The sequence below is a fragment of the Eumetopias jubatus genome, unplaced genomic scaffold, assembly GCF_037043125.1.
Source record: "Eumetopias jubatus isolate StellerSeaLion01/CBP00866 unplaced genomic scaffold, mEumJub1_p1.0 scaffold_12, whole genome shotgun sequence".
NCBI classification, from domain to species: domain Eukaryota; kingdom Metazoa; phylum Chordata; class Mammalia; order Carnivora; family Otariidae; genus Eumetopias; species Eumetopias jubatus.
In genome coordinates this window covers 24,612,529-24,625,285 of record NW_028274818.1, presented here as the reverse complement: position 1 = coordinate 24,625,285, position 12,757 = coordinate 24,612,529, and the positions used below count along the sequence as shown (strand labels likewise).

The window sequence follows — 12,757 nt, the reverse complement described above, 5'->3', positions numbered from 1 at the left end:
GCTCTCTGACCTCCCCCTTGCTGCTCAGCGCAGATAATGGTAATGATGACAGTAGGAATACTGGCTAATGTCTGCACAGCGCTTACTATAGGCCGGGCGTTGTTCTAAGTGCTTTTACAAATTGCTATTTGTTGACTCCTCCTAACAAGTTCATGAAAGAGGCACTATTGTTGTCCTTTTTTTTTTTTTTTTTTTTACAGAGGAGATGGAAGCTCACACAAAAATAAAAAGTCATTGCATTTGTAAACCCCTTTTAATTTTCAAATTACTTTTGTGTACATTTCCCCATGTATTATCCACAAAATATATTTCCATATTTTGCTCCTTGGAAAGTAGATTGGGTGAGTTATTTTCTCCTTATGGAGACTAAAAGCTCATGGTCTACGAGGGGGAATGGATAGTATAAATAAAATTTGTTATATTGAAAGTACAATATGATAAATGTTCTGCAATTAATGGAGTTATTTTATGATCAGAAAAGATATGATCAGGAAAGAAACTTACAAATACGGCAAGGCAAGGTCCCCGATAGTGTTTGGTGCAAAGAGCTGCGGATGCACCAGAGAAGTTCCCCTTTGCCCTGAGTGGGTCTCAGCCTCTTGGGCAGCACGATGCGCTCTCCCAGGAGGCAGACTGCGCCCAAGCCTGACAAGACTCCCACCCTGCATGTGTGGTTCGTTTTTGCACAGAAAACTGCTGAGAGAATTAAGTATTCTTTGTTTTGTTTTGCTTTTTAATGATGATGTTTCAGTTGTGACCCAGTGTGCTTCCTCAGGAAGACAAGAGAGAAAGGGATTCCCGGTGGGGGGACCAAAGGCAGAAGAGGGCGCACAAGTGCTTTTAGGGTGATGGCACAGTCCACACAAGAATCCCTGCCTCATCCCTCCATCCTCCATGGCTTATTTCTCACACCGGGTTATCTTCCCACCAGTGTAAGTTCAGCTAATTGGGCTTTTCCTCCCAGTTTCCTGAGCCTCTGGTCCCAACAACATGTGTTTCCTTCTCTCCTGCCCCTCTCAGAGTGTGAGCCCATCGAGGCCATTGCCAAGTTTGACTACGTGGGCCGGACAGCCCGAGAGCTGTCCTTCAAGAAGGGGGCATCCCTGCTGCTTTACCAGCGGGCTTCCGATGACTGGTGGGAAGGCCGGCACAATGGCATCGACGGACTCATCCCCCATCAGTACATCGTGGTCCAAGACACGTACGTTGGGTCCCCTGCACCTCTAGGTGTACCTGGCTGCACTGTGGGAGTGAGACTTTATTTCTGGCTCCAGAGGAGGGTGAGGGAGACCAACCCCCAGGGGGCACCAACACCATCCCTGAAGGACTCTACCCAGACTCCGTGGAGGATTGTTTTTTCTCCCCCCCTTTTTTTTTTAAAGATTTTATTTATTTCTTTGAGAGAGGGAGAGAGAGAAACAGCATGACAGGAGAGAGGGTCAGAGGGAGAAGCAGGCTCCCCAGTGGGCCGGGAGCCCAATGTGGGACTCGATCCCAGGACTCTGGGATCATGACCTGAGCTGAAGGCAGTCGCCCAACCAACTGAGCCACCCAGGTACCCCGGGGAATTGTTTTTTCATCTCTTCCCCCTGCAAATCACTCCCCACCCATTCACCACCCCCCTAGTCATTTTGGAAACTTGCCGGCACTCCTGCTCATCTACACTTAAACCTGATGAGTGATAATGAGGGGTTATTGTTTGACCACTTACATTTCCATTCTGGAAAGCTCAGGGTGGGAAAACATTTTTACTTCTTTTCTTTCTTTTTTTTTTTTCTAAAAACAACTGTGCTCATCCCAACCAGTTGGGCCGCCATTGGCGCTTTTCCACTTGCAAATGAAAATGATGCCTTGCTTTTCTAGGAGAAATCTAGCTTAAGCGGCCTGGTGGAAAGAGCCACCAGGAAACGAGGTTGACATAGGGAAAGACAGGGAGAGGAGGGGAGAGGGCGTCTGGGAGCAAAGGGAGCGTGAACTGGGCCCAGAGAGACTTCATCAGCTGGGCTGTTGGTTGGCTCCCGCTCTTTGAAGCGAAGTCTCCCGGGCAGGAGGGCTCCCCCCCGCCCCACCCCCCTGGCCCACTCGAGCCTGCCTCCCTGCCCCTTTGCCCTGCCTCTGCCCCGACTCCCTGCCCTTGGATACGATGCTGTCAGTGTTTTTAGTCCTTCCCTTAATATTATTTTTTAAAGGTTGATATCCTGAGTGAGTCTGCACCCTCCCAGCCTCTCCCCGGCTCGTTCTGCAGGGAGATCCTCCCTCTGTTGATAACATCGCAAACCCGGTGGCCATCTGTGCGTGGACAGGACCCTCCCAAATTTAGCATTATGACTTCACTCCGGGACCGAGAGAAGAGGAATTGTGGGGGAGAAGGGGCTTTCTTTGTCATCAGTAGCCAGAGGGCCCGGGAGAGCAGTGGAATGACCTGGGACCGGCTTGGACGCTCTAAGCGGGGCTTGATGCTCGACGACCGTGTGTGGCAGTGTCCTGCCTCGATGCCGGCCTCTCCAGAGCCAGCGCAGAGCTGCCCGTCCTTGCCCGCCAGTGCCCGGGACCTCAGCAGATAAACCGCACCCTGGACTGGCCGCCTCCTTCTTCAGGAGGTGGCCCTGGCACAGCTGCCCCAGGAAAGCAGCGTGGGGTCGAAGGCAGATGCCTCGAATCCAGGTGTCCCCTAGCTCAGCTTTCTGGCGGCGGCCGAGGATCCCGCGGAAGGCAGCGGGATTATTTATTTTTATTTAAACGACCCTCCAAAGGCCCTTAGCTTTCCTTGCCTCTGCTCGCAGAGCTAGCCCAGCCAGGTGTCCCCGCTGCCTCGGAGCTGTCACGGGGGTTCGCGTGTGTGTCGGGGGGCCATCTTGCCGATTTAACGCTGCTTTTTGTGTTGTTGTTGTTTTCCCCCCTCCTCCCTGCCTGCCTGCCCCTTTTCCCCCAGCGAGGACGGTGTCGTGGAGAGGTCCAGCCCCAAGTCTGAGATTGAGGTCATTTCTGAGCCACCTGAAGAAAAGGTGACAGCCAGAGCGGGGGCCAGCTGTCCCAGTGGGGGTCATGTAGCCGATATTTATCTTGCAAACATCAACAAGTAAGCTCTGCTTTTCATTTTCTGCTCCCCCGATGCCTTGCGACACCCAGCCTCACCCTCCGGCCTCACCCCCCTCTCCATGCCTGTGCCGCACCCCCCGCCAGTCCTAACACTGCATGTGCTCACTGCTGCTGCAGGGCGGACAGGGCTGAGGAAGCTTCCACATGCCCGGCCAGCAGGTCCCAGGCTCCTGCTGTGGAAGGGTACCCCACCCTGGGCTTGGGCAGTGTCTGTCGGCCCCTGGCTGACTACTTAAACTTGACCAAAGCTTTGGTCCCTTTATGCAACCTGGTTTTGTACTGTTTCTCAGAGGTGCCTTCTCTTTTCCAATTCTTACCCGAATAATAGTCTTTGATGTCTTCCTGGCCCTTCCTTGTCCGTCCAAAGAGCCAACGTCGTGTGCGTCTTCCACTAGGCTCACGTGACCCCAGAGAGGTTTATTTGGATACGATGTGTCTGTTTCCTGCCCTGGCCGGCATTCGCTCCGTCAAGGAGAGGAGACCACTGTGCCCGCTCCCTGCCCCCAACAAGGAAAGCTTTGTCCCGAGCTCTTTAATCATTGCCTAACCCCCAGCTCCCCTCTGCCCTTTCATACCAGTAGAAATCATTGTCCGTGTTTTCCCTGTTGCTTTAGCCCTGTGTCATCGCCCCCTGTTAGTCCCTTTGCAGATTCCCATTCCTGTCCGGCAGGCTCTTAACTCTGGCCCCAGCTTTCATTGTGGCTGTGAGCAGCATCCCAGGGTTCTAACTCCACCCACACCCGATCTGGCCGGCTAGAGGGATTCCACGCCTGTGTGATGCGGCCTCCCCTAGAGACATTCAGGTTATTGGAGAACTAATCTCATCTCAAGGGGCCAGACACCAAGTCCCCAAGCCTACAGACCTCTTTTCCGCCAGATCCTGAAACTTGGCCCAGTGCCAACGGGATGACAAGCCCCAGGGCGTTCCTGATGAATATGGATTGCAGATGATGTACAGTTTTTATTCCCCTCTGGCTTTGGAGGAATGAAATGATTTGCACATTGAAAACCTGTTAACCGTAGCCTCTGGACACTGAAACTGGAAGGAGAATAAAAGATGCTTGTTGTTTTTAAACTGCACCAGGTCGCCCAGATCTCTTGGCTTTCTTCCAACCAGACGGTAGCAGGGGGAGTGGTTGGGGCACGTGGCTCTTTTCCATCCTTCACCCTCAAGTTAGCAAAGTCGCTGATTCAGCTCACTTAGTGTAGGTATAATTTAAGTCAGACCAGTAAAAAAAGAACAAGGATTTTATTTCCCTCCAGCCTAGTGCCCTGCTGGGAGGGCGAGCTAGTAAAAAGTAACTGTGGACTAATCACATTTTCTTCTTTATTTACAAGTCTATGTTAATTATAATCCTATAATCATAAGGTTGTAAGCCTCTAATTAACCCGGAAACCAAGGCGGGGTTGGTGGAGGGAGAGTTCAATAATTAGTTAGGTACATGTTTCTAAGCCATCATGTATTTGGTGCCATTTGTACCCAGAAATTGTACAGGATAATAGCTGAAATAGTCAAAAGATGAACACCAGGTGGAAAGTCAAAGGCGGCTCCCTTGAGCTCCTTACTTGGTGATGTCAGGGCGGGGTTCTCAGAGGACAAGGTCTCCTCGGACGCCAGCTAGTCGGTGGGCGAGTGGCAGCCCCCGGGGCACATGTTGCCCCGAGGAGTGACTGCCCTTCCAGCCTCCCTGCCTGCCCCACACGTCCGTCACTCCTTCCCGGGGCCCCGGGTTCTCTCGCACCCCTGGACCATTGCATCTGCTGCCTCCCCCACCCCCCAGTCAGCTCCTCCTCTCCCTTCAAGACATAGCCTGAAGCTTGACCTCTTTGGGGAAGCCTTTCTGCCACCCCAAGGTCCTCGGGGCTGAGTTAGGTGCCCTCGTTCTGTACTCCCACAGCAGTTTTGAGTCTCTCTCAGGACTCGGGCTGCACTTGGATAACCCATCAAGCTGAGCATCTTGAAACCAGGAACTCTGCCTTCCTCTCTTCACGTCCCCGGGCCCTGGCCAGGGACTTGGCCCACACCAGCCGCTCCACAATCTGCCTCCTCAGCGGTTTGAGCTTTGTGAGTCAGCCATCCTCAAGTGGAAAAAGGAAATCAGCAACGAGTTATTCGGGTGTGGCATTCAATTTAATTTCACACATTTAGTGAGGGCTCACTGTTGTGCCAAACGTCCGTGCTGGTTATTCAGAGATGAAGAAGACAGTGCCCGGCCTCGGCACTCAGTCTGGCCGAGTAAATGCCATATAGACAGGTAACTAAAAAGCAGCGCCATCGAAAGCTCTGAAGGAACAAAAGAGGGAGTGATTGCTTCTGCCTGCCCTTGGACTCGGGGTACTGGGGAAGAGTCATTTCAGCTGGGCCTTATAAGACTCCGAGAACATCTTCTTCTGCTCAAGAATGGCTGACACCCACGGTTAGATGGCCTGAGCAGGCCGCTACAGGGAGTGTATGCCGGGTTCCACACCAAGCCCCGATGGAGAAGATCTGGTCGAGTGAATGGGACCAGGACTGGCTTAGGACCCTGGCTCTGCCACACAGCCTGGCTCTCTGTCTTCAGGTCCTACCCCTTCCCTTCCTCCACCTCGGCTCCAGCCTCAGCCTTTGTCGTCCTTAGTAGTTTCTAGATCAGAGCTGCCCAGCTGCCATCCCAAGCCAGAAATTGTATTGCTTCTTAGATTAGGTCCTTGAGAATCTGATTCCAAGGAAAAAAATGAAATTATTCAGCAATAGGCAACACCCATGCTACTAGGACTCTGCCAAGCCGTCTTGTAGGAGAGTCTCAGTGGGCTGAAGGAAGTTGGCTCAGAGCCAGGGTTCAGCCCAGTGCTGGGTGACTTAGGGTCATGTAGATGTCTTTCCACCCTAAGAAAATGCACAAACTTGGCCCTGGACCTGCAGCATTGCAGCCTCTTGAAAAATACTCTGTCCCATGTCCGCACAAGAGGGAACAACGGCCTCTTGCCAGAGCCCAAAATGATTACAGTCCCGTAGCTGGACTAAGAAACATGCTAGAATTTGGGAAGATCAGCTCTCCTCTTGCCTTCTTGGTGATGGTGAGAATTTTTCTCCTACCTGGGCCTTTAGGTTTCTGTTCAAAGCAGGTAATGGAGGGGGCCTTTCTGCGAATCTGTCTCCCGTTAGAAATTTTCACTTAATCAGACATTTTTCGTGGCAGCACCTTACATCTCGAGAATTCAAAGCCCACAACCACCAAGTAAGTATCCGTTTCTCCTTTGCCCAGGTTGGGGGTGGCAGGGGAACGGAGACACAGAGAAAGCAAGGGAAGGTGAGGCCAAGGAGAGAAGCTGTGTGTCCCTCTCCTTCCAGAAACCCCTGGGTGCCAACACCCACCCCTCTCTCACTCGCCCCAGCTTCCTTAGGGCCAGGGCTCCCTGATCACGCTGCCCTTTCTCTTTGTGATTGAAGGCAAAGGAAGCGGCCAGAATCTGGGAGCATCCGGAAGACATTTCGGAGTGACAACCATGGGCTGAGCAGTTCCCTGACTGACTCGGCCTCCCCGGGGGTGGGGGCTAGCTGCCGCCCATCTTCCCAGCCCATCATGAGCCAGAGTCTCCCCAAGGAAGGGCCAGATAAGTGTTCCATCAGTGGGCATGGGAGCCTCAACTCCATCAGCCGCCACTCATCCCTGAAGAATCGGCTGGACAGCCCACAGATCCGGAAGACGGTGACAGCAGGAAGGTCAAAGAGCTTCAATAACCATCGGCCCGTGGACCCTGAGGTCATTGCACAGGTAAGGGGGGGGGCTCCTGGACACCCGGCGAGCGCGTCTACATTTGTCGCTACTGCGTAGCACAGCCCGCGTTAATTACAACGGGCCTTGAAACCGCCGAAGTTTGTGCATCACATACCGAGTCAGAGGCTGCTGGACATCTGGACCGAGAAGGCAGCTTTCTAAGCAATTCTCCAATCCCACTCTCCCCAAGAAGAATTCGAAGACAGAATAAAAGAATTCAGACTTCTGGCTCGTGTACAGGCTATTTGCAAGGGGCTTGTACTTTTTAAAGCGAATAGTTAGTCTTTTGATAGAGTCCGTTCTGCCCAAGTTTCGGGTTTTGAGAGCCCGGTCGGCTTTCGTGAAGCCGTCTGAGTGTTGAGGAACAGATGTAGTCCTGGCCATTTTTTTCTGTCACCGTGCCCATGCCCCTCTCCCGTTCCCTGAGGCTAATCTCTGGTCCCTAATGGGAGGTGGGTGATCCATCAACAATCCGCTCCGGGTTTCACGGCCCCAAAATACTCTGCTGCCGGGGGCCCAGGCACCAGCAGGTTTCCAGCCCGTGTCTCCAGATGCAGGTGGCCATGAGCTCCCTGGTTATGGGGTCTTCCTTCCGTGTATGCACCACGCTGACAAGTCTCTGTTTTCCGTGAACTACTAGCGATCCAGCCCCACCTCTAAAAATCCGACTTCCTGGGCAACTCCAGGCAGTTCACTCAGACGCCTCTCCCAACTCTCTAATTTTCGTTAGACCAGGTAGGAGCTAAGGGCTCCCCGTTGCCCTCTTATGTTTCAGCTGAGTTGAGATTCTTCTCGCCCCATCTTCCAGGGGGCAGTAGAGGCTGTGTGTGGTCTCTGTTGGTTTAATTGTGTTGCTCTACTTAGGGAAGGTGTACCTGGCGAGCACAGTATTAAGCTGCGGGCCTGAGATGTCTTGCTTTGCTCGCCGTCAACCTCGGTACCTCTCCTGAAGCTCTTGGCTCCAATCTGCCTTGCGCCGTGGGACTCCTCCCAGCTCCCTCCTGAGCCAGGAGGGGTACATTCCCGGTACAGACCCTGGCTACAGAGCAGGACTGAGGAGGGAGATGATGGAGTTCTTCCTGAGCATTTGTAAGGTTTGAGAGCACTCATAGGGATGAGTGAAAATCGCCATCCACAGAAAGCATAGATCACCCTGTGAGGGCCAAGAAGCCTGAACCAGGGCCTTTGCTTGGAACATGCAGTCTTTCCACGTGAGCCTGATTCCAAGGGAGGAAGCCTGTGGTGGTTTGGGGGTGCCAGACACAAGTGTGTGGAGAGGTGGGGAGGGAGCTGAGAGGTCTCCCTGAGGGGTAGCTGGCTGTGGACAAAGGGTCTTTGGTTCTGCTATTTCCTGAGAGCTGGGTTGTTCCACTGTGACTCGCAGGCGGTGATTCACCTGTGTGGCTGGCTCCCCCTCCTGGTCGCTCTTCGGTCCCCTCTCATGGTGATGGGTGGAGGGAAATGGCTTCCTCAAATTGGGCACTCTGGTGGGGTGGGGTGGGGTGGAGTGGGATGGGGGAGGTGTCCTGATGAATCTCAGGGCGAGGGTTCTGGAACCTTTCCTCAGCCCTTGACCCTTCTTGACCCTTCTTGACCTTTGGCTTTGAAGTCCAAGAAAACAAAGATCATACTTCATCTCTACCACTTAGTAAGAAATTGTTTATTATGTACAATTTCAAGCATACACAAAAGTAGAGAGAATTGGATAATAAATACCATGTAACTCGTGACCAAACTCCTGGCCATTCTTAATTCAGCGACTTTTCCCCTCCCCACTGGATTATATGTCATTTCACCCAGAAATATTTCAGTTCCTATCTCTAAAACCTGAGGACTCTATTTAAAATAACATCTCAGTCACTCTTTTCTAAAGGAGAAAAAAAAAAAATCTCCTGAAAATGAGATTTTTTTTTTCCCCCTTCCCCACATTCTGAACATTCATATGTTTAAGGATTTGGGCCAAGTAAAATAATCCGGACATCTCCCTGCAGTTGGTTTCTTCGTGATTTGGCCTATGCTGTTGAAATAGGATCCTTGGGGACTTCTCCCTACATCTGCCTCACCTCCTCCTTTTTCCTGTTTTGCAGGATATTGAGGCAACTATGAACTCTGCCCTGAACGAGCTGCGTGAGCTAGAGCGGCAGAGCAGCGTCAAGCACACCCCTGATGTGGTTCTGGACACCTTGGAGCCCCTCAAAACCTCCCCAGTGGTGGCCCCCACATCGGAGCCCTCCAGCCCCCTGCACACCCAGCTCCTCAAGGACCCCGAGCCCGCCTTCCAACGCAGTGCCAGTACTGCTGGGGACATCGCTTGCGCCTTCCGGCCCGTCAAGTCTGTGAAGATGGCTGCCCCCGTCAAGCCGCCGGCCACACGACCCAAGCCCACTGTCTTCCCCAAAACAAATGCCACTAGCCCTGGTGTCAACTCATCATCTTCCCCACAGTCCACTGACAAGTCTTGTACTGTCTGAGGGATATAATTTAATTGTTCTAGACAAGGGGACTGGAGGGACTGACTGTTATTAAAAATCTTCCTATTTAACTAGCTTGGGGACTTCAGTTGAAAATTAGATTCTAAGTTGTTCTTGCCGGAATTAGCCTTCCCATCACCCAAAACTTTGAGAATGAAGCCCTCGTTATCACCCTGCCCTGCCCTTCCCGCTGCCCTCCGCTTCTCCCTGTCGTCGTAATCCAGCCCGCTGCAGTACATACTGTTCTTAGGTTAGCCAGAGATAGATTTTTCCATTATCAGGTCACTGTGAAATCTGGCATGGCGAGTCATGAGGACACAGGCTCACGTCTCCGTCCCCTCAGACACAGGGGATGCCTGACCAGATGGTTGGCTACTGACAGCCAGCTCTCAGTGGCATCTTGTTTTGGGTACTGACTATAGAGAACCATATATAGTCCATTCTTTGTTTTACACACACACACGCACGCACGCACGCACGCACACAGGTTTTTTCTAGTCTCTGGCATGTGTAGCCTCTCCTGGTCCCCGACCAGTCTCTTTGTAAGTCATTGTGGCAGTTCACACAAGAGCCACCAGGGGCCTCTGTTTCCATTGCAAATCTTGTTCTGTCTGGGCCAGAGAACCTAGCCTTTGAAATCTCTCCATCATAAAAAATTGAGCAGGATGGAACTCAATCCTGTAATCTGTTTGGGGTTGGGGGCTTTCTCTCTGTCTTCTCTCTATTGGTGTGAATTGGTCATTGGTGTTTGCTTTTGCTCTCCTCCATCCTCTAGGAATACAACTCAGTCTTTTTATAGAACTTCTAAAGTTTTTCTGAATGTATAGACATTTCTCGGGTTCCTGTCTTTGTCTCTGATGGACCATTTTCCATTTAAGACATTTTCCTGTATAAGACAGTTTTATAGCTGGTTCCTTTTAGGATAAAGAGTCTTAAGAGAGTTTTATTGTGTTTATGGCAGGTTTGGAAAAGGTGAGAAATGGGTCCTTCTTCCTCCCACTTTTTTGGGGCACTTAAGACAATATTCATTATCCTGTTCAAAAATTAAATTCAGCTTTGCTAACCCCCAAAGTGTTCCTGAATGAAAGTGTAACCTAAGCTCTCCCCTCTAGTTTGGGTTATTCTCTATAAGATCTCTCTTCAGGGACCAACAGGGGCTTGGAGAGCCCTAGTTAGATTAAAGAGAGACATTACTCCTTAAAACCTGTTTTCTTTTATCCAAATAAGGACAACTAAGAGAGCTTCGGCCCCACGGGCTCTAAAGTCTTCCTGAGGCCGGAATCTAACAAAAAATTGGATGATGAATATTTCGGCCTTCTGTTGGCCTTTTTTTCTGGTTCTCCTCCCCAAAAAGCAGAAATGATGCCCTTGCCTACATTAATCCGGTCTCTAAACCTGGTGCCCCTGGTCCCGGCTTCCCTGGCTTCATGCTGTCATGGCAGTAGCAGGGCTGGGGACAGTCACACTCCCATTTCATGAGTCTCAGACAGCTATGTGAGTTAAAGCTGAATCTCGTTCCTCTTCTCTGTTTTCTGGTTTTAAAGTTATGCTTTTAGCCTTATTTTCTATAGGTCAAGAGAGGTGGTGGGTTGCCATTCAGATAGGAAAATCTGAGTTTCCTTATGTTTAGCCTAGAAGATTCCTTTTCGACCAACATTCTGAAGTTGGCAGTTGGTGCTGTGGAATGTGGTAGGATTTTCCTCATTCTGGGTGAAGGAAGGAGGAGCTTTGGGGGAAACCGCTAATTTTTAGAAGGCTAATCTGCAACACCAGGACAACTATCCCAAGAGCTAGAAAGGAGAAATGAAGCACTCCTTCAGTAAAGTGAGTCAGCCTGTGAGAAGCGACCCACGGGCCTCTGGATTCTTGGCTTTTGTTTCTCTGTCCACTGGCCTGTCCTTGTCTCTCACCTGGACTTGCACAGGTCTTGAGCCAGCAGGGGCTTTCGGAACCAAGGATCTGTTTCCTTGATGAAAATGGAAGCCCTGCCCTTCACTTTACATTCCTTTTGATCCAACTGATCAAAATTGGCACCCATACCTGCCCTTTCCCCCTCCTTCCAGCACACTCCTCTCTGAGAAATCAAAGCAAAGCTTTCTGAATGACAAAGCTTTGGGCCTATTCTGTCTTTCCTGCCTTATTTCTCTTGCAGCCCTTGTACATGACTTGTGTCCACCATCCCCTTGGTCAGTGTCCATCTGCCGATTCGCATCACGAACTGGACAGTGTGTGAGTGGCCACCTACTCCCCCCCCTCCCCCCCCAGCTCTGGGAGCCAAGTTGTCTTCCCCTCTCTGGTGCTCCTGACACTTGTGAGACAGACCTGTCGAGAGGACTAGGAACCCACAGAAGGAGCCTCCTTCTCGGCAGAGCTCCTGCGGTCAACTGGAATTCAGGTTGCACACTGTGATTTTTACACCGAAAAGCCAAAAGGAGCTGGCTATCCAGGGCCTAGGGAGACCAGTCTTCCTCAGATCTGCTTGCCTAAACCAGCATGATGCTTCGGAGAGCCCTGCTCTGCCCCTTGAGGCATGGATCCTTCTCTTGGTGTGGACTCTGATGGGTCAGTCTTTGGGGGAACAGAGGTGGGGTGGGGCTCCCAGCATCCCAATTTGGAAAAGAGAGGAGTTTGCAGCCAGCAGCCTGTAAACTGGAAACACTGGTCTCAGCCAACCTCCTCAGGGCGCCCTGGTTTCTCCCCAAGGAGAGGAGATGACACCAGCAACAGGATGAACAGACCATCGGAAGGGCTGGTGTGTGTGTACTCCACGTGCAGAAGAGAAGTTTAGATCTTCCAGGGAATTGCAATGTTGTGGCGTCTGACTTGTATGTCACGTTTGTGTAAAATGGTATATTCTTTAAAATAGTGTTGATAACTGGAATATTGTATGTATGCTTGGAGATGCTTTGTGTGAACCTAAGACTGTCACTCAACAGATGTTGGATTGGGGAAAATCCAAAGCACAACTTCGAAATAAAATACGTTTTTAGGTTTCGATGCTGCAGTTTATATCCCTTTTCCACTCCCTGAAATCTCCAATCCAGGAGTCCAGCGCCCAGGAGGAAATGTGATTCGTCTGTGCCGATAGAGCCCTGCCTGGCAACAGGAGAAATGTGACCTCAGAAGCGAACCACCTTCTCCCTCCCAGCAAGGCACAGCAGAGGTGCATCTAGAATGTGGATTCCCCCTCCCCCGCCAACATTATGTGTGAAACCTAAGAGGTTTTGTAGAAAGTCTTCTAGCTCCCCATTGGGCAGTCTGTTGCCATGGGAACCATTTCCTTCACAGAATGCACCCACCCTGTTTTCAGGGAGGACCATTCTCGTTTCTATCGCTGGTCAGATTTCCTCACTTGGAGGAGTGGGGCCTGTCAGGTTGCTCGCAGGTTTTGCCAGCCACAACCAAGGGTGACTGAAGGTTGTATTTCTT

At 51.2% G+C, this 12,757-nt stretch overlaps 1 protein-coding gene across 3 annotated transcripts in view; it reads left to right on the top strand.

Annotated features, from left to right (window-relative positions):
- SRGAP2 (SLIT-ROBO Rho GTPase activating protein 2) overlaps nucleotides 1-12,325 on the top strand; it is a 226,544-nt gene extending 214,219 nt beyond the window's left edge. For 2 of the 3 annotated variants that reach the window (XM_028120147.2, XM_028120146.2), the window contains exons 20-23: nucleotides 1,021-1,201; nucleotides 2,933-3,079; nucleotides 6,530-6,854; nucleotides 8,945-12,325. In XM_028120147.2, the coding sequence (XP_027975948.1) occupies nucleotides 1,021-1,201; nucleotides 2,933-3,079; nucleotides 6,530-6,854; nucleotides 8,945-9,328 (1,037 nt within the window). In that variant the 3' untranslated portion in view covers nucleotides 9,329-12,325. Of the gene's footprint in view, nucleotides 1-1,020; nucleotides 1,202-2,932; nucleotides 3,080-6,278; nucleotides 6,318-6,529; nucleotides 6,855-8,944 lie in introns of all 3 variants that reach the window. The other variant, XM_028120152.2, reaches the window with a different exon arrangement.
- Nucleotides 12,326-12,757: the final 432 nt, after the last annotated feature.